The 22,297-nt window shown below is 39.7% G+C and overlaps 1 protein-coding gene across 3 annotated transcripts in view; it reads left to right on the top strand.

The window, feature by feature from the left end:
- LOC143889878 (calmodulin-binding transcription activator 4-like) overlaps nt 1-20,549 on the top strand; it is a 47,945-nt gene extending 27,396 nt beyond the window's left edge. For 2 of the 3 annotated variants that reach the window (XM_077394266.1, XM_077394269.1), the window contains 7 exons: nt 7,202-7,733; nt 13,076-13,407; nt 14,193-14,690; nt 15,581-16,272; nt 17,157-17,751; nt 18,738-19,031; nt 20,092-20,549. In XM_077394266.1, coding sequence (XP_077250381.1) covers nt 7,202-7,733; nt 13,076-13,407; nt 14,193-14,690; nt 15,581-16,272; nt 17,157-17,751; nt 18,738-19,031; nt 20,092-20,301 — 3,153 coding nt within the window. In that variant the 3' untranslated portion in view covers nt 20,302-20,549. The remainder of the gene's footprint in view (nt 1-7,201; nt 7,734-13,075; nt 13,408-14,192; nt 14,691-15,580; nt 16,273-17,156; nt 17,752-18,737; nt 19,032-20,091) is intronic. The other variant, XM_077394267.1, reaches the window with a different exon arrangement.
- Nucleotides 20,550-22,297: the final 1,748 nt, after the last annotated feature.

Below are 22,297 nucleotides of genomic sequence, written 5' to 3'. Positions count from 1 at the left end.
TTCCCCTTAACATTTCCATTACATTTTCCTTTCCAAAACCAAAACACTAAAATTTCATAAACCAATTCTACGACCCTCCTCGAAGGTCATGTTTAAAACAGCCTTGGTAGATACCAGAAATAACCAGCGCGATCTTCATTGAAGATCTTAAAAACAACTCCTCCTTAGATTAAAATTCTCCCTCCATGTTGTGCTATCTTCCACAAAGATCTTGAAGAAAACCTGCTATGCTGAGCACTTCTCCAATTCCTCCAGGATGTGCTGGATTTGGAAATCCGGCATTTCAATGAGGAGATCCTCCGGAACCCGATCCAAGAATCCAAGATTTTTTCTGCTAGCAATCATTTCCTCCACCAGGCGAATGCCCACCATCTTGTTAGCTTCCCAGTTCTGCCTCCTCGCCACCCTTTCTTCGTTCAAGATTAGTTTGAAGAAAGGATGTTTATGCAACGACGAGTGGGTGTCTTTGACCTTGTTTGTCCCACAGAGGCTATAAAGTGTCCAAGGGCAATCTTGGGTCTTTTGCTTAAATAGTTTCCATTGCTTCCGGAGAAGATCTCCCGACATCTCTTTATGGGTTGGGTCATTGATAGAAGCCCTCTCTTCATCATAGGTCATCGTCCTCATCCTCATAAGAATTTATTCTAGAACCAAAATCTCCATACAACCGCCTACTCCGACGTCCAGAACATGAAGATGAACCGTGCGTATTACCTTGATTATCCATTCCTGCTGGTTGAGGGTGAGGACGGATCGCCTAGTATACCAAATAATCCAATAAACTCTCCTTTGTGCTTCTTATTTCCCTTCAAGATACTGTACTAGTGATGCCCTCTAATTCCAATCCCAAACCTTTACAACTTCCCGCTCATAGATAAAAGAGCTAAATAAAGAGAAATGCGCTCAACACGCGGAGACACGACAAGAAGGGATTGCGGCCCAATCCCCAACATCCAAGAAATAATAAAATAAAGGAAACTTATGTAGTACGCTTTGGCCTCTATAGCCTCAAGTCTAATGAAAGTACTATAAGATGGAGCCCCCACACCCCTTAAGAAAAACAAAATCATCTAGCAACTAGGGAGAATCTACTGATAACTTATCCATAAGCAAAGCCTACCCTAGGCAACTAGGAAAAAGATTTGAGAGATTTTGGAAGCCGGCTACAGTCTTTCTCCTTTACCCCTCTTAAGGTAGCACCCGAAAAATTCACCAAATTGCGTTTAAGGAACTTTTCTTTTGACCTTGCCACCTTGGCCTTGAGTTTTAAACCAAGATGACTCTCACCAGAAACTTGAGATTTGAGGGATTCATAAGTGTTCCTTACTTTCGGATAAAGGCCATTTTTTTTGCTCTTCTTGGTGGGATGATCCAGCCAAACAACTTTCCTTCTAGGGGCAGGAAGGGAATTTGGCTTGAAATCGGGCGCCGCAAAAGACAGGCGAGTTTGACCCAAGCTCTTGTTTCCAAGTCCTACCACACCTTTCTCATGTCCTTTCTCAGGTCCTTCCTTGGGAAGCGTGCCATTGAAATGTGACTGGTTAGATTTGAAATTTGAATTCAGCGAGGGTTCCAAGGGATCTCCGGAGAGCACACCATGAACCTTCGGAGGGCCTTCGACTGGTGGCAATGTCAAATTACCCAATCTAGCAGGATCCGAGGGGGATTCAACCAAAGAAAGCGGCCGCCGCTCCAAAGGGCTGGAGGGTTCACATTCGCCTTTTTTTGCTTGAATTTCAATCCCGATGGTGTAAACGTAGTTTAAGATCCTAATTTTGACAAAGGAACCTGAAAAATTCCATCGAGGATTTTGGCCGAGATAAAGCTCATACAATGCTGGTGATTGCCTTCTATCTTTGTTTCCAGAACCTTACCAAAGAGACTCCCTATAGCCTCCACCGTTGATATGGCCCAGGCATGTAATGAGATACCATAGAAATTGACCCAGAGGTCTTCCTCACCTTGAAGAAAATCCCTATTCCAAGATGAGAGAGAGCAATTGTTCCCCAGAGCCTCAGGTCCCTTAGTGAGGATCTATGGGGCCTGCTTTTTTGATTTGAACATAAAAAGGAGCTCATCCTTTGCCATGATACAGGGCATTGTAAAGATGGATTATCTCAGGACTTTTGTGCCCAAAGCCAAATATCCTCTAAAGTCCCATTGTGGTCACTCTTTTTCCCTATCAGACAGGCTTTTAGGGTATCCATTCGTACTTCCAATTCCCTACCCGATATGGATAAGATCGAGTTCCCTCCATCGTCATGTGAGGAAATTTTACTAGTGTCAGGCCACCGCTTGCCCTCGTCACAGTCAACCTTCAGAAGGGGTGTTGGGCATACCCGTTTTGGAGGGTTTCGAATCTGTCGACACCAACGGCATTTATCCCGCCACTTGAAGTTAAGGTACTTACAGGGGGGCAAAACCAGTCCCCAAGGCTTCTGACTACGCTTAGCTTAAACCCCCCTTTGAGGTCCCCCCCTCCCACAGGTAATGAAGCAGATGGAGAGATTGATTTCACTTTATCTTGCTTGCAGCATCTGCATCTTTTCCGCTATCTGAAGTTATGGTATTTGCAGTAGAGGCACTGCCAATCCCCCGACCATCTGGTCAACTTATCCCTAGCGGCCTTTTCCCCAGACGTGCCATTTATAGTCTCAACTGATGTCTTTTGAGCCAAGGCCCTCGCCTCCACCGCCATTTTTTTCTTGTGATAACAACAAGAATTCATCTTAAGTGAAGTTGAAATGCTTCTACTATTTACTTTTTTCCGCACAGAATGACAATCCACCTCTATATGCTTTTTTCTTTCGTTGTACATATATTAAAGGCAATGTGGTTTAATGTCTCATTGTCATAGACCATTCTCACTGGGGAAGAGACTAATGCACCAATATCAACCTACAATTTCCTAAGCCTTAGTGCATGTTATGGCTCTGTATTCATCTTCAACACTTGGTCAGAACACTTTCTATTTTACCTTTCTAAGTAACAAGATTTAGCCAACAATGTAACATTCCCTCAGTGGGACGACGTCTATCTACTTTGTATCCTGTCCAATCAACATTGATGAAAGAGAACATATGAAGATTGTTGATTAAGTAATCAAGGGGGAAGAGAGAGAGAGAGAGAGAGAGAGAGAGAGAGAGAGAGAGAGAGAGAGAGAGAGAGAGAGGCGAGAGTTATGGAGAGAGGTTTGACATAAAAGTCTTGCCCCACAAACTTTGTCTTGTATTATAGGAAACCCCCTTATTACAATCATGCCATTAGTAAGTTGAATTGAAAGAAAATTACAAATATAGTCTTTACGCTTATGTAATGAACAATAATAAATGAACTTTAACACCCATTACGCTTATGAAGCAAACAATAATAAATGAACTTTTAGCACCCATTCCTAGCTTTCCACAAATGCTATGAAACTGATCACAACCAAATGCTTCAAATGTTTTTTAGCTGATTTTTGGACTTTAAATGGAGTAAATATTTGTTTTCTTGAGACCATTTCTAAAATAGTGACAATATACTTCAATATCCCTCGTCTTCACGATATACAGAATTGCTTGCTATATGGGTAGGTGCCCGATTGTCATCATTATATCTTCATTGAATCCTCAGCCATAAGAGTTTTGAACCACATTAACCCACTCTACATTGGACCTAGCAACTACACTCTAATTTTTAATTTTCCAAGTCACCATGTTTCACCCAATGAAGGTACAGACCTAGTAGTGTACTTTCTATAAAAAATCATTCCCATTCAGCATCATACTAAGTCAATAGTCGACTGTTGGGCTTAAAAATAATCCATTTACACGGAGCACCTTTAAGATACTGTAAGATGTGCCTAACTCCCTACCAATGTGAAACTCTGGGTGAGTGTAGGAACTGATTTACCATACTCACTGCAAAAGAAATGTAAGGACAAGTGATAGTCAAATAGAAAAGCTTCCTAACTAGTCGCCTATATCTGTGTAGATCATTGGAGAACTCTCATTGATCCTATAACAATTGAATGTTTGAATCCATAGGAGTATCAGCAGGTTAAGTACCAAACAAACCTATCTCTTTTAACAAATCTGCCACATATTTTCTTTGTGACGGACTAATACAAAACTTAGATCTAGCTACTTAAATACCTAGAAAGTACTGCAATTGACCCAGGTTTTCGTCTGAATTGCTATAGTAGATAATTCTTCAACCTATCAGTATGTTTCATCATTGCATGTAACAACAATGTCATCAGCATACACTACCAAGACAATTATGCTACAGTCTAGAAGACTTATTCAAAGATATAGAGTGGTCCACATGACTCCTGTAAAATCCATTTGTAGTGGCAATAGTTTACATTTCTCAAATTAGGCATGAGGTGACTACTTTAAACCATAAATTGTAGGAACCTTATCTGGGTCCCCGCACTGACCCAGAAAAAAAAAAGTAACAAACCCAAGTGGTTTCTCCATAGACTTCCTCTTGTAGGTCACCATTTAGGAAAGCAGTTTGACATTAAATTGTCGGAATGATCAATCCATATTAGCAATATTAAAGATAGCTGCACTAATTAATTTAATTTCGTTGACTGTTGAGCTAAAAGTTTTACTAAAAATGGAGAAATTAAAAAACCTTGGTACAAAGAAATTTGGTTGCCCACCTGCGATTAAAGGAGAATCCTAAATTCAGGGAAAATTGAAAAAAGAGGAAACCAAAAAAAAGCTCAGAAAAGCAGCTGCGGGATTCCTAAAAATTTATGGAAAAGTAAAAAGTTCTAAAGAAACTTTTGCGTGGAAAAGAAATGAGTCATCTCCGTTTCCAAAAAAAGGGAAGTTATGTAACTTCCCATGAAGGATAAAATAAAGGGACATAGAGCCAAAAATAAGAGAGGTGGTGGTAGTCGCCAACTACCGAAGATAAAATTCTATCAATAGAAATGAGGGCAGAGAACTGGGGATCGGATCTCTTGGAGAAAAGTTTACTTCTAACGAGAGGAATCGGAGGAGACAAGAGAAGAAAATGTGAGAAAAAGGTTCACTAATTTCTTTCTTTTACTTTGCAGTCTTGATCCATATTGGCAGAATTAGAAGTGACCACATTAACTAATTTAAGTTCGACGACTGTTGAGCAAAATTTTGCCACAAAAGGGAGAAAGTAAAAAAATACTTGTTAAAAAGAAAATTTGATGCACACGTGCAACTATGTTAAAGAAGAGATTCCTAAAGTCAAGGAAAGAAAAACAAAGATGACAGGGTGATTTGGAGATTGAGCTTCAGAAGGAATTTTTTATATAGAGAGATTAATTCTATCTCGCAATTATTGAAGCTTATTGAAGGGTGCTATATCAAGAGAAGTGGGTCTGATAGAAGAATATGGATATGGAACTCTTCCGGTTTTTTTACGGTTAAGTCTTTCTACTTTAGATGCTCACCAATTAATGAGGATTCTCTTTCGGCCAAGGTGTGGAAATCTCATTGCCCCCCTAGAGTGTGTTTCTTTGGGTGGGCAGTTAGTAGAGGGAGAATCCAAACTATTGAATTTTTGAGGAGAAGGGGTATGTGGCTAGTGGATCATTGCCCTCTTTGCTTGGAGGATGGGGAATCCATAGATCATATGTTTATCCATTGTAAAGTAGCGAGAGAAATTTGGGGTATGATTCTAGTGAGATTTGGAATTCAATGGGTGTTCCCATCATCAATATCGCAACTTCTTGAATGTTGGGATTACGTGCCTTGGAAGAAGAAGGGGAAAGTCTTATGGAGGATTTGTCTTTTGGCGATGTGGTGGTTTTTATGGAAAGAAAGAAAAGCCAGAGTTTTTGAGGGGAAAGCCAAGTCTCCATATTGGGTGTTCATCAAAATAATTGCTTTAGCTATTCTGTGGGCGAGGAGTCTTCCTTTGTTTAGATTTGTATCGGATTTTGACCTTTGGGAGGGTGGAGGATTGTTTGCAATGAAGTGGAAAGAAGACCTCGTGTTATTCAGTAATGGGTCCCGCCTCCTCATGGTTATTTCAAACTAAATTTTGATGGAGCTTGCTTTGGCAACCCGGGTCCATCGGGTATTGGAGGTTTATATAGAAATGATCTTGGGGAGGTTATGTGGGCGTTTTCGGGCCCAAGTGGAAGAGGGGATTCAAGTGAGGCGGAAGTCAGAGCGGCGTATTATGGAATTTTGCACCTAAGCAAAGTCGAATTGGACAAGGTGATAGTGGAAGGAGATTCTTCTAATGTTGTTAGGTGGCTATCGGGGGTGGTGTCCCCTCCTTGGAGGTTTCTTAGCTTTTTTGATGAGATATCAGATTGGGTGGCTGGGTCCTCTATCATATTTAGTCATATTAGAAGAATGGGCAATGGTGAAGCCGATTCTTTAGCCAAGTCAGGAGTTAGTAGGTTGGGCATGGAGTGGTTCGACTTCCTCCCTCCGTGAATTATATCTTGTATTTCATTTTTTCCCTTATGTAATGCTTGAGGACCATCTCGGTTCCCCACTAATTCAATATATCATTATTTCAAAAAAAAGGAAAGAAAAAGAAAGTAGAAAGGAAAATAAAGGCTTTAATAAGATTATCAAGCAATTTTCTTTTGAAGATGGTGGCTTGAAGCTTGAACTTTGTGGTCAAGTTCTTGAGGGGGTAAGTGATGTGGTGCAAAATGTGCAACAATTAGATCATCCTAAGATCGTCAAAACCTGCAAGAGAAGAAGAATAATTGAATGTGTTTGTGGCCCAAGACTAGAGCCACAACATAATGCAGAGAGAACTGCAAAATTTTCTGCATGTGACTCAGACATGATCCCTAGTTCAGTCACAGATGGGATCCACTCCAAAGTTGATGGGTGTAGATTGGGTCCATTCCAATATTTCACAGGTGACTTAGAAGTGCATTTTCTCTTTGTAATCTCAGAAGAATTTCTTGGTTTTTATGACCATGAAATGACATATTTTCAACTTTTGGATGCCATACACTCCTACTGTTTCTTGACAATTCGAGCTATTCTAACTAAATGTACCAAGGATGCGTTTTGAGCATCAGGTTTTTCTTTATAGATATGTTCATTCTTTCCGTGATTATTTACCATTCGAAAAGAAAAAAAAGATTATTGTTACTTATCTATATTCTGATGTTTATGTAGTTTTTCCCTAACTTTATGTTCGGTAATATATTATTATGAGTTTCAGTTTGATACTGGTTGCATCTCATGCTGTGCAGGGAAGGCACAATGTTGGATCAATCTCAAACTTGTCGACAGACTCCAGTTCCAGTTTCATCCAGAATTCCAGACTTTATAATGCTCAAAACCCTGGCGGCTCTTCTGGAATCAGTGAATTATATGAACAACATATGAGTTCATTTAGTCCCGGATCTCTGGAAGAAGTCAGTTCTAATTTAGTTGTAAAGAATACTGACATGGATAACTTGGATCTGACCGAAAGATCAAGTGATTTTGGTAGCTCTTCAGGGCAAGAGGTCAATCAGGCACTGAAAAGGCTTGAAGTGCAGCTAAGCTTGGATGATGATGATGATAATTCCATATACTTCGCTGAAAAACTTCCTCCATACTATAGCCAGAATGAGAAGTCAAAATATTCCGAACTTTTACCTTGTGAAAAAGAGGAATCCACGCATGATCCATCTGTGGTTGTACTACCTGAATTCGGTTACAAGAAACTTGAACAATATTTAGATGGAAATGCTGGAATTCCGGATTACTCGAACAACATCCAGTTTCTCCAAAATTCAGGTTGGTTGTATGTTTCTTTTTTTCTTTTTTTTTGAATGGTGGTTGTATTTTTATACACTCAAAATTTTTGGATGGTTCTTGCTTGATGAAATTTTTGGATGGTTCTTGCTTGATGAAATCCCACCTCATAGTTCCGTATTGGTGCTATCAATCTGTAAGTGCGTTTTTTTAATAGAATACGTGTGTACAGAGATTAAAAAAAACAGAAAAGTGTTCCACATATTAAAAATGACGTATAATGCCAAGCTCTTCCGCAAGTAAAGTGAATGATATGGTAGTGTGAACATCAGTATCCTGATTTTATTACCTTTTTTTTTCAATACAAGAACAATTGTAGTTCTTGATCTAACCTTGATTCTATCGCTGTGTGGAAACCTTCAGGTTTTATTCATATGTTTTTAGTTCAAGTTGACATCTTTGGACAAATCAATGTTTTTTTTTTTAAATTGACATATTTCATTAATATTAAGCATTTGGGACCGGGAGTCCCATCCTGCGATACAATATATTAGATAGAAAATGCTTGCACGGGCATGGTTTTAAATTTCGGCAGAAATCCGAAATTTCGGATTTCGGTGGGGACCGAAACCGAAATTTGCCGAAATTCCGGATTTCGCCCGAAGTTTTGGTAATATTTCGGTCCGAAATTTTGATTTAATGTAATTATTTCTTTTTTAAAAAAACCTGTTACAAAATTTCGAAATTTATTAAATAATGTTTATTAATTATTACCGAATTTTGGCCCGAAATTTCAGATTTTGCCGAAATTTCGGATTTCAGTGGGGTCCGAAATAGGTACCGAAACCGAAATTTAAAACCTTGGGCCCAGGCATACTCGAGACCAACTGGTAAGCACAGAGTACCAATACAAAAAGCTATTACCCATCACTGCCTGCTTTCTTCCTTTCATCAACTAACATACAATAATAAATTAAAAAGGTCCTTGTATCCCCTTCAAAGGATGCAGTTCGCACAGATCTGGTAACAGAAACCAAGCTAACAAGCTGGATAATAGCAGGTAAAATCCTGAAAGGAAGATCAAGGCGAAAGACGGAGTCTCTAAAGCCAAGAGTAATGAATTGAGAACTTCAGGATATAGGCCAGTATTTCCATTTGCTACTTATATCGATACCTGTCTCAGACAATCCTCAAGGTCACTATCATCAAACAAACTTAAAACCATCTAAAATAACTCCAAAAGACTATTATCTCCCTTCAGACTAAGCTTTGGAAAGAGCCACTAAAAACTAAAGAAGGACTCAACCCCAATCAACAAGGCTTCTCAAACCAAGGAGAGTCAACTTCCCACCAGATTACCCTCACCTAAGACTGTAAGAAGATAACTTCACTTGTCTCCTTGTAACTATTTTAACTATTTCTCTTTTTTTTTTTCTTTTTTCCTTTTTTTCCCCCTTCTAACCTTCCTTTTTAACCTCTTTTTTGTCCCTTCCCCCTTTTCCTCTTCTTTTCAGGCCGGAAGGCTAAGGCTTTTATACAGGGTTGTTACCCTCGGCCCCCTTAACCTCCTTCTCCAATTCAACCTCTTTTCTTTCTATCAAATTCCTTATTGCCATAGTGTGAAAGAACTTTTTTGTAGCATCCAAATCTTCATCAAAACATATTCCAAAAACATCACTAACTGCTAATAATTCATCCATTTTCTCATGGGGACAACAATATCTTCTTCCGAGTCCAGAGATTCCAATAGAGTTGAGTTGGTCTCCTGCATTTCTTCCACAATGCCTATTCGGTTCCGGATCTCGAGACTGACTTCCCTATCAAGAGTGTCCCTTGACTCCTGAGACACCTTCAGGGGGAATCAACATTTTTTCTAGCCGTTCTATCTCCGCCGCCTTATTTTCCTCCCAACGCTGTCGACGAGCCTGACGCTCATCAGCTAGGGCCTTCTGGAAAAAACCCATCTTATAAATATGAACAAAGACTTCCTTTGGATCCGATTTACCTGTCATTAAAAGAAATCTTTCTCTGTTGTCCAAGGCTTCCCGCTTAAACTGCTTCCATTGCTGTTACTGAATTTTCATCGAGACTTCCTTAGGTGTCGAACACTCTTCCGATGTCAGCTGTTCATCATATTCTAGATCTCGGAGAAGCTGAAGATCATCCACCTCAAATGAGGCCGCCTCCCACATCCTTAGAAAAGAAGAGGAAGAAGAAGCCAATGGAGGGAGAGGAGGTCTAAATGGTTTATCAAAATCCGAAGCTAAAGATAGATTTTTGGGGTCCTCTCTCTTGCGGAAACCCAGAAGGTTCCGTTTAAAGAGAGACAAACCACCCTTTGTAGCTGATAAATATTTTTTATCGATCAACGCTCCTTGCCCTTTATGACATGAATCTCTGTTTTTGGGCCAGGAGTCAGAAGTTAATGCACCAATCTCTTTCAACCACCAACCGACTGTTGGTTTCCTTCGAAACATATTTCGAAGCTGAAAAGTTTTTATTCTTTTTAAAGAAACGGGTTTTGATCTGACAGCCTTTTCAACTGACACAGGTTGAAAGCTACCGTCAGATATATCCTTTCTCGAACCTTTCCCCATACAGATGCTCGATTTAGCTTTTTAAAACTTCTGACCAGATCTTTCTTTTGGTCTGACCATTATCCCTTTCAATGATGGGATTGAACTTTGCACGGCTTCCGGCTGGATGGCCATTCCCGATGTTGCAGAAGATTCAAAATCAGGGGTAGGTGGAACCAACTGCTGCTTTCCTTTTGGAATGACCAAATTGCCCCCAGAGACTACCGGAGAGGGCCCATTCACCGGCGATTCCACTACCGGAGGGAAATCTACGGGGACCCCAACCTCCGAAACCACCGGAAGAGAGTCAATCGGGATCCCCACTTCCTTTAAGGCCTTTAATGGTTCCTCCACCAACCTAACACCAATGGGATAAATCATAGAGTCTACCATGATATTTATGAAGGATGGCAAGCAGTTCCATAAAGGCATTAAGACTTTAACAGAAGCAAATTCCATACAGTGGTCATGGGTACCTGACAAGTGTGAATCCAAGATCTGACCGAAATGTTGGCCCAGGATTTCCACAGTAGAGAGGGACCAGGCATGAAGAGGTATGTTAGAGAAACTCAGTTTTACCGTCCTTGCACCAGTATTTAGAATTGGAGACCATGGCTGGAGGGAAACAAGATAGCCTCGCAAAGCATCACCCCCTTTTCAAAGAATGGAAGTAGCTTGACTCTGGGATTCAAAAGAGAAAAGCACAAAAAGAGGACTCAGACAAAACGGTTTGCTAAACTGTGGCAAGTCCCATTGTCTCTTAGCCCAGAACCAAAGCTCCTCCCTGAGAACTCTATTCCTCAGGGTACCTATCAAACAACTTTTTAGGAGCTTCTTTCTGTCATTGACCAGTTCGATAGGTATAGATATTACTGGGTTACGTTCCCTGGAAGGCTCATGGAAAATATTGTGAGGCCTCTTTGGAACCCATATCTTGCCAAAGTCTACCTTTCTTCCAGTATAGGGCTTCGGCTCCAGGCACTTCCTACAGATGTTTCGCATGCCAAAGTTATAGTATTTGCATTTCATTCCTCCTATCATTTGCGCTGCCATTTTTGAATTCCAACCTCCGATTCATCGATCCCAAGTCCTCCTGGCTCTCAAGGGATCTGGAATAGGACCTGTGGGGAGCCCATGGAAGCTCTGTGTTCGTCCCTTGACTAAGGAAAATCAGAGATCTTTGGCAACAGCTTTTGGAGATATTAAGAGTGCAGAAAGCTTCTTGAGCTGAGTATCCACAATCCATAAGATCTAGATAGGATGGGGATACCCATTCTAGATTACAATCACAAATGCACCGATCTGAAAAGTTTAGCCCAGCCGGAAACTGAGTTTGCTGTCCGTAATTGGCATGCCGACGGTTGAAAAAATCCCGGACAGATGTTTACAATCAAGAAGATTTTTTCATGGCCATTTTAGAGTGCCTTCCCCCCTCCTCCCTTGATTTTTCTCAACTGTAGATCAATGTTCCCGGACAGATCAATGTTCTACTGTTCAACATTTATGACTTATGAGGAATGGTAGCTTCTAAAAGCTGAGCAGCAGACTAGGAAATAATTTTCTAGTGGCAATTTGTGATGATCTTCATATGATAATCCCCTGCTTATTCCTCTGACCTGGACTAGACGAAAAAGATGCCCTAACTGTTTTTTCAAGGGATTTTCTGCAATAGAAAGATTATGAATCCAAACTAGATTCAGGATGAGAAAATCCTTATGCAAAAATGACATAAGTTTGATGCATTCTTACCCAAGGTTTTAAATGTCGGTTTTGGACACAATCGAAACTGAAATTTTTTGACCGAAATTTAGTCCGAAATCATTTAAAATTTCAGAAAACAATTTTGGTATTTTACAAGATTTCGGTGGAAATTTCGGCAATTTCGGTGGAAATTTTTAGAATATTGGAAATTTCGCCGAAATTTTGGGTTCGTGTACTTTCGGTGTCGGCCCTGGTCGGATTTCAGCCGAAATTTCAAACCATGTTCTTACCGTTGATATATCAGCAGGTTGGTGTGTTAGTGAAAGAATTTTCTTGCTTTGGGAGCTTTATGAAATAGTCTTACCTTCTACTGTTCAAGTTAAACCCTCAGTAACTATTGATCGTTTGAGTTAGTAAGTTGGAAGGATCTTAATTTACTTCTCAACTTTAGGGGGCTGATAGAACACGCCTGCACCTGCATAATTTGAATGTTTTCTTTTTCATCATTTTCATTCCCCAGTTAGGCAGGAACTAGTTTCATTTTTCATGATCTATAATAGTTCAGAGCAGACCATGCCGGCGCTCTTTTGGTGGAAGGTAATTCATCAAATGTTACATCTGGGGCCTCATAATTTCATTATTGAAGGCAAATCCTTGGAGATTAGGTAACGTCATTGACCATTTGGGATATCTCTAAATGGGATATCTCTAAAGATACTCTATTGCTTAAACATATCCCTAAAAGTGCGAATGAGATGGTGGACAGTCTTTCTAGGGGAGGAATTGAAAGACCTTCTTCATGGATTGGTTGTGATTTTCCATCTTGATTTTCCATTCGCCGTTTTTATATTGTTGGTTCTTTGCATTGGGGCACCTAAGCCCTGTTTTTGCTCTTTAGCTTTCTCTCTCTTTATGAATTTCATTATCTTTCAAAAATCTCTATAGCAGTTTAACTTGTGTCATTGGTGTCTATTGGCTTATGGTGCCTTCGAAAAAAAAAATGATACGGATGTTGTTATCTTTGATTTTTCTAAAGAAGATGGCATATCCCCCCTTCTCTATTATCTTGATCAAACCTAGAAACTGACACATCACGTTTACCTGTAGGTGATAAATGGAAGCAGCATGGTCAACCACAAGGTGCAGAATATCCAGTTGAAAAGAAAGGATCTTCATCTTGGAAAGATGTGCTGGGTTCAGCTGAGATTGATTCCCGAAACAAAAATTCAGATACATTCAACCATTTGCAGCAGAGTCAACCACGTGGTGCAGAATATCCAATTGAAAAGAAAGGATCTTTATCCTGGATAGATGTGCTGGATTCAGCTGAGATTGATTCCCGAAACAAAAATTCAGATACATTCACCCTAAATGGTGCTCTTGACACTTCCACAAGCAGGCTTAAAGCAGGATTTCTTGGCAAGGATATGACCTTGCATGTAAGTGTGATGATTCCGCATAGTGCATATGTTCTTGTTTCCGTGGTTGCTTTGTGGCCATGTTACATGGATTCTTCTAGATGGGCAAAGAATCCCTGTCGGACACGTCTCGGATTCCAATACTTAAAGATTCTTTGAGACACTTCTACATCTCTTTTATTTGTTTTTTTTCTGAATACTACAACCACAACTTTACAATTACCGCATGTTTTGAGTTTTACATTCTAATAGTAAGTTTCTTAAATGGAAATAAAACATTATATCTACTTTGCCTATTAAAATTTTCATTTTATTACTCGTTATAATCATAGTATTATGTAAAAAAATCAAATTTGAGAATTGATTAAAATATTGTGGCGAATCTATGAAACTCTCTTTTTGTGGTTTGCCGAATCCGACACTTGATACCCGTGTCGGATTCCGTCACTCGTATCCATACTGATGCAACATAGCTTCCTGGTGATTTTCCTTTTCTACACTTTTAAGTCTAAATTAATCAGATTGTTCATATCTGTGTACTTTTTTATGAGGACCTAGCTAACATGAAATATTTATGTTCTAAATGGTTTCCAATTGGTATGTTATAGGTGTGCAGGCATTCCTGTAATATGGATTTAGTGCTGAACTATTTCTTTGGCCTTTATGTTTAGTTTTAGAGAACAGTTTACTGGTAGCATCAGTTGTACCTATTGATAGTAAATTTACTTTTCTTTCTTTGACAAAAAGATGACACTTGTGTGTCCTTTTAAGCTGTCAATTTCATACTATCTGGAACTTCTGCACAGAATGGGATCCTATCTTCATCAGATATGCCGAAATTTTCTGCGAATCAAGCTGGACATGGAGAAAATTTGGCATCCCAGTGGCTAGATTATAGAGAAAATGATGATCTAAATTCTGAGAGCAATTTAAGTTTACAACTTTCCGCAGCTAGACAATTCCTGTTAGGCGCTGAAAATGTTGTATCCCCAACTTCAAATCAAGTGCTTCAAGAAGTTGATAAATCCTCACACTCTACATATTCGTCTGGAACAAGTACTTATGAAGCCAACTCTGGCGTGGCGACGCTCAGAAAAACAAATAGTTTTGGTTGGATGGAGACTAGGCAGGTTCCTGTTGATAATCATAAGTATTCTTCTGACTATTTTGGGATGTGGTTTCCCCAAGAAAGCCATCTTGGAACTCCTCTTATAGATGATTCAAGTTTGACTATCGCACAAATACAACGGTTTAGCATTCGTGAAATATCCCCAGAATGGGCATATTCCACCGAAGTCACAAAGGTATGTTTCTTGAAGGTACTAAGCTTAGTAATGCTCCTTTCCCTTGTAATGCATTCCTCTTTGTCCACTGTCAAGGTATCTTTCTGGACAGCTTTCCAAACAACTTAAATGGACATTTCTAATTGTTAGCACGGTAAAGTTATTCAGAGCTGTAGACTTTTCTGGTTGCATGTTATAATTGTTCAAGGATATGCTAGAATATTTTTGACATGGTTATCTTATGCAGTTCCAAGTCTACCTTGATTGTATTATCATATTATAGTCCCCACGTATCCCAATCACTGCAATTTCATGGTTCTTGCTTCTTGGTATATTTGTACCCAATGAGTTACTCGGTCTTGTTACTCTGCATATGATAATTTTTTAAGGTCCATTTTGAAGAATACTTTGAATTCCATTCCCTAGATGCACATTGAATATGATTGGTTGCTTTAATTTGATGTGGATTCTGATTATTGTAGCTGGCTGAAATTTACTTACGCCTATTTTACGTCGAAAGAAACAGAGCACATTAGAATACCATAAAGGGCATTCATGTGAGGACATACATACATAATTATGTATATATGGACATACACGCACATTAGAATGCATGAATGCCTAACAAACATTTAGATTGATTACAAATGGATACATACTTGTATTTAGCATGCGGATCTCTAAAAAATAATGATAAATTGGTTGAATAGTTTTGGGGGTTCCATATTTATCCATTCCCGTCCACTCTAAAAGATTCTGTATGAATTAGATATTTAGATGCTTCCCATTACATCACTCTACAACTACATTATTGGATTGCCTTTGTATTCGTGCCAGAAGAGTAAATTCTAACCCAATGCAAGTTATCTTTTTTTTTTCGAGAAAGATTTTTATATATTATTTCGATGCAGGTTATCATTACTGGAGACTTTCTTTGCGATCCTTCAGAGTGTGCATGGTCATGTATGTTTGGGGATGTTGAAGTTCCTCTAGAGATCATTCAGGTAGGTGTCCTTCGTTGCCAGGCTCCTCCACATGTTGCTGGAAAGGTCACATTATGCATCACATCTGGCAATAGGGAATCCTGTAGTGAAATAAGAGAGTTTGAATATCGTTCTATGCCAAATAGCACTGCTTTGGACAGTAACATATCACATACAGATGCAACTAAGACCACAGAAGAACTGGTGTTGCTTGTCAGATTTACGGAGATCCTTTTGCTTGGATTTGATAGTGTATCTGTTCCAAAAGAAGATAATTTCGAGTCGGGAATCCAATTTTTGAGAAAATTAAAAGTAGCCGATGATCAATGGGGACAAATTATAAAGGCACTCTTACTTGGCAGTGAGACTCCATCCAATATAACCGATTGGATTGTGCAAGAACTTTTGAAGGACAAGTTGCAGCAGTGGTTAGCGTCCAAGCACCGGGAAGGAGAAGTTTCGGGTTTCTCCCTGTCCAAGCAGGAGCAAGGCATAATACACTTGGTAGCTGGCTTGGGCTATGAGTGGGCCTTAAATTCAATTCTCAAATGTGGCATTGGTGTAAACTTCCGTGATGTAAATGGGTGGACTGCTCTTCATTGGGCTGCACTCTTCGGAAGGTAATTGATTTTATATCATGTGCATTTTTTGTAAGAATGTGACTTATATTGCAAAAAAAAAAACAGGAGCCGAAGCATATACAAGGGGACGAGGCATCCCACCATAAATTACATCTACTGAACCCACACCAAATACAATTAATGCCCGCCCACCCCAATTATTATAACTATCTCACGGATGAGTCACTTCCACCTCAATCTTATCCACCCCGTCTTTTGCCTACCCATCTGATTGGTCGTTGGCTGATCGTTTCGTGTGCACGAATTACCGCCCAAAGATCTCCAATTTTAATGATGAAATCTGCCAACCTCCATGGGTCCGATCCCTTGTTTCTTGCCTACACCAACACATTCGTTGATTCACCTTCAATATTTAAGGGTCTTTGCAAACCACCTCAGCCACCATAAAAATGCTTGCACCTCCAGCTCATTTGACCCGCACACACTGGCTGGCCCGGATAAGGACATAAGCGTGTATCCTTCTCGTCACAAAATATTCCACCTATCCCCGCTTTACCGGGATTGCCCTTGGAGCTCCCATCAAAATTAAGCTTTATCCAACAGGGAGGGGGTGGGAATCCACTTGCATTTATGGAAAGAAAGGAACAATCGTATTTTCCAAGAGAAAGAGAGGCGGGTTGGAAGAATAGTAAATGAAATCAAGATTGTTCTAATGTGCATTATGTTAATGAAAATTTATTCATCCTGGCATGTTACTAGTTACTACTCATTACCCTACATTGGATTTTGTACAATCATTAACAATGGAGAAATGTCTGTAGACTTATTTGCTAAATCTTTGTTCTCATGAAGCTTAAGAAATTTCTTGAAATTCCTTTTATGGGGTGGACTTGTACTGATGCAAAATATTTTCCGTATCACAGGGAAAAAATGGTTGCCGCACTTCTAGCTGCCGATGCATCAGCTGGGGCAGTGACAGATCCCACTTCACGAGACACAACAGGAAAAACCCCCGCTTCAATTGCCGCTGCCAGCGGCCACAAAGGACTTGCCGGATATCTCTCAGAGGTGGCACTTACAAGCCATCTTTTATCACTCAGATTTGAACAGAATGAAATTTCTAAAGGGTCAGCTGCCGTGGAGGCAGAAAGAACCGTGGAAAGCATCTCCGATAGGAGAGGAGATATACCTGTTGATACAATTGAGGATCAAATCTCTCTCAAAGAATCCTTGGCAGCAGTCCGAAATGCAGCCCAGGCAGCAGCTCAGATTCAATCTGCTTTTCGTGCTCATTCTTTTAGGAGGAGGCAACAGAGAGATTCTGAAAGTTGCGATGAGTATGGCATGACTCCAACTGACATTCGCGAGCTTTCAGCTGCATCAAAGTTTCAGAGGGATTCTCGCAGTCTCCATGATCACAATTTAAACAAAGCTGCGCTATCTATCCAAAAGAACTATCGTGGATGGAAAAGACGCAAAGAATTTCTAACTTTACGCCGACATGTGGTGAAGATACAGGTATTATTGCTATTCTATGTCACAGATATCTCCGATTTTTCAAAATATCGTGTTTTTATCGCGATATTTTGATAAAACAACAAAATCCCGAAATAATCCCGAGATTTTAAAAATATAGCGATATTTTCATTTTTATCATAAAATATCGTGATAATATCACAATATTATCTTGATATTTTTACATTATTTTTATTTTATATTTTTCTTAAATTTTATAGGGAACTGATAAATGTGCCCCTTTTCATCACTTGGGACACCCAGCTGCATTGTATGTGGCAATCAGGCAACTTCATTCCTTCAAATGTGAAGTACATCCGCCCCTTTGCAGTCATAGGTACACTCGCTGGGTGTCCCAAGTATTGAAAAGGGGCGCATTTATCATTTCCCATTTTATATATTTATATTAAATAATTTTATTTTTATCCTTTTTTCCCTGTATAAACCTGAAAAAAATTAATATATCCCGAGATATTCCCTTGCTGAGAAATTCCCGAAAACGATCTTTGTGAAATAGTTGCAATTTTGTGTTAATAGCTATGATTTAGTCGACACTTTGAATTTATTACTGACACACTTGTCCTGCCGTGTTTGACACGACACACGTGTCCACACATGTCGACACTCCTTTGGACAGTTTTAAATGTATTGCTAGGAGTGTTTGAGTTAATGTGGACACGTATTTGTGTAATAATCAATAATCTGATGGGTATGTATGTGTCACCATTTCTAGATTTTTAGATGTTGCCATGTCAGACAACCCATATCCGTGTCGAAACTCGACACATGAATCCATATCAACAAATTATGATTATATATATTTTCTATTTTAGCCGTGTCCCTGTTTCTAAATTTTGGGGTTTTGCCATATCCGACACTGCGTCAGTGTCGACATGCGACACTCATGTTTGTGTCCACAAATCATTGGTTATTAGGGTAATCTGTAGGTAATGTTCTTCCCCTGTTTATATTGATTTCTTTTTTGACAGGCTCATGTGCGAGGTCACCAGGTCAGAAAGAATTATAAATTTGTATGGATGGTTGGTATCTTAGAGAAGGTCGTACTACGGTGGCGTCGGAAAGGAGTGGGTTTCCGAGGATTCCGGACCGAAACTGAGTCCATTGATGAAAGTGATGGCGATGATGACATCCTCAGGGTCTTTCGAAAGCAGAAAGTGGATGCGGCTATTGATGAGGCTGTTGCAAGGGTGCTGTCCATGGTCGAGTCTCCCAAGGCACGGCATCAATACCGTCGGATGCTTGAAAGTTGCCAGCAGGCTAAGGTAATCCTCGCAACTCAGTAACAACACAAACCACTGGTATAGACAGTTACATTTTACTAAAGGTAAATTATAAAACTTTTAAGGGGTGCCTTAAGATCAAGGAGCAGGATCATCCGATCATGATGGGGCAAGAGGCAATGGATTGGACTCATGGTGGCTACGCAGATCTATGGACCTGATTACCTGCAATATCTGTATGCATTGCAGTGGGCCATGCCCATAGAAATTAACTTGGATGGGCACTATCCCAAAAAGAAAAAAAATCTCATAAAAGATGCAATAAATACCATATGTGTAAGCAATGAGGATCCCACATTGTGCACGTTATATTCTTTACGGGCCACAGCTAGAAATCCTTGGATAATCTGTTCCTCGGATTGGCTAACCTTTGGGCCTGTTCTTGACATGAACGAAGGATAGCAAGCCTATCCAAGGATAAAATAAACGCCGGCTTGTCATCCCCATCGAGAACATTTCCTTGAAGTTTGGGGTTCCCAGTATGAAACTACGAAAGATCTACTAAATTTCAGTAATAAACACCAGCTTGCTAGAAATCCTTGGATAATCTGTTCCTCGGATTGGCTACCCATTGGGCCTGTTCTTGACATGAACGAAGGATATCAAGCCTATCCAAGGATAAAATAAACGCTGGCTTGCCATCCCCATCGAGAACATTGTCTTAAAGTTTGGGGTTCCCAGTATGAAACTACGAAAGATCTACTAAAATTCAGTAATAAACACCAGCTTGCCATCCCCATAAAGAACATTGCCTTAAAGTTTGGGGCATCCCCATCGAGAAAATTGCCTTAAAGTTTGGGCTTCCCCGTATGAAACTACGAAAGATCTACTAAAATTCAGTTCACAAGAACTAAGTCATTCCTATGCAGTCTACTTTTGCTGCATAGTCCTCCGATATGTTGTACATCTTAAACTTTGAAATGCAAACAACTAGATTTTTTTTAAATCTTGGTTTAATCCATTAAAAAAAATCTACTATTTTGCTCAACCCATCCCACAAGAGTGTATTCCCCATGCTGATTTGCACTTCAACAATTTGCAGGCTGAACTAAGCAACATTCCCAGTGAGGCGACATCAAGTTCTCAAAGCGATGGCTACAACATGGTAAACTATGATGACATGTATAATTTCTCATTGGACTTCAACAATTTGCAGACTGAACTAAGCGACATTCCCAGTGATACGCTGTCAAGTTCTCAAGGCCATGGCTACAATATGGTAAACGATGATGACATGTATCATTTCTCATAAGAGCGACGTTGGGTTCTTGTTAAATGACCAAGCTTTGATTTTACCAAACCTGTATTAAATTTGCATGTATATATTATGTTGGGATGAAAAGATACAAGATAAGTGTCTCCCCCTTTTCAGTGTGAGTTATTCTGAATGATAGTCATATGTCACCTCTATTTATGCTGTAAATGCCTCTGATGACTTGTAAAAATGACTTCTACACAAGAAATGCAGATTTAGCCTACTTGTAAGGCCCACAGTGCTAATTAATCTCTTTGGCTGAAGTCCTCTGTGGTCCACCATGGAATCTTTGGGATATTCCGGAAGCTCTTTTCCTTCCTATCTGCGTTCCATCTTGACAGGATATTTGTGTAGCTGACACAATACAATTGTTTAATATGTGTTGATACATAAAGTATTTTTCTGTGCGGCCCGTAGCAAAGCATGTTAGTATTAATGAAACTGTAACTGCCAATGCTATGATATATGACCTGCATATATTCTACTTCCATGGTAGGGGCCTCGAGTATCTTTCTCGGTTTCTTTGATTATCCTTTTTTCTGGTCTGTTCTGTATCTGTATATTGATCAGTTTAGGGTAGGATACTGCACACTGATTGAAGTGATTCTGAAGAAATGGCAGAATGGGCTCCTTTTATTGTTCAAGCATTCATCTTCATTCTGCTGTCGCCATGACTGCTTGTTCGGCTTCCAGGGAACGGGCGGGGAGTGCAAATTGCAAGTTGGACTACGAGCTCCATCTCCATATTGGTACATTCCTTCATCTTTTTCTTTTTTTTAATGCTCTTTTTTGGGTAAAAACAGCAAAGCATAAAGATGTGAAATGGGTTCATCGCAGATGATCTTTTTGGTTTGAATTTGAATTTATTAGCTGTTTGTGTCAAAAGCAAGCTTTGTGATTCTTGATGCTTCGTGAGGGAACTTAGGGCACGTTTGGATACCTCGTGTTTTTGTATTTGGAATTGGATTTGAGTTTTGGATACAAAAAACATAGAGAGAGAGAGAGAGAGAGAGAGAGAGAGAGAGAGGGTAATTGCCACAAATATTGCTTCCCAAATAATGTCTTGCAGAACAGATTTGAAAATTGGATTTTTTGCTCTTTTGTAGCTGATTGGAAATCTAAGGATTTGATTCGTATCCAAATCTCAACTGCAAATGTGAGAAATCCAAATCTAAATCTTGTGGGTATCCAAACGTGGCCTTAATGGTTTCCTTTTGAGGATTGGTTTAGTCTATTAAATGCACCGAAACTCCGCATCCAAAACAAAACTATCCAGTTGGTGCATGTACTCATTAATCTAAGACCGTTCGATCAATAACTCTTTGTTTGATAGTGAGCGAAATTTATGGCCAGAAATTCACATACGCCCAAAAATTTCTGATCAATAACTCTCGGCAATGGATTTCGATGAGTAATTTAAAATAGAGAAAAGTACGGAATGTGGGTAGAAGTTTCAAGAAATTGCGGATTTTGCGTACCTTTTAAAACAATCATCAAACACGGGTGATTCTTCAGAAAGGCGTAGGAAAAAGATCCTAATACTCTTCTGACATCAGCAAAAATCTCCTTCAGCTTCCTTTTTTATTACTGCCCATTAAATTGGCACGCTTCACAAGGCTTCTTTTGGTTCATTTGAATATGTATTTGAACCGACAGAACCTTGGGTTCATTTCTATCATGGCCGTCAGAAATAACCAGAGACGGAAGGATGCTTTACACGTGTTAAAAAACTTTTTTGGAACGCTGGCACACAGCTGGTGTGGTTTGGATTTGAAATTTTCCTTTGAACCCAAGGTCCCTTGGGTTCGTTTAAATCTTGGCCGTCGCTAATATGCGTAGACGGTCGGATCTACGACACGTGGACATCAATATGGAACGGTGGAGTCTTCTAATAATACCGCCTCTCTGTATGAGATTCTGCCAGCGTACCCCATTATTTACACTGGCATACCCATTATTTCCGCCGGCGTACCCTTTAATATTTCGGCAGCGT

The sequence above is a fragment of the Tasmannia lanceolata genome, unplaced genomic scaffold, assembly GCF_043159265.1.
Source record: "Tasmannia lanceolata isolate RefF3 unplaced genomic scaffold, GAP_Taslan_0.1 ptg000013l, whole genome shotgun sequence".
Taxonomy (NCBI): Eukaryota; Viridiplantae; Streptophyta; class Magnoliopsida; order Canellales; family Winteraceae; genus Tasmannia; species Tasmannia lanceolata.
Note: the sequence above shows the minus strand (reverse complement) of the source record. Positions and strands in the feature narration are given on the sequence as shown.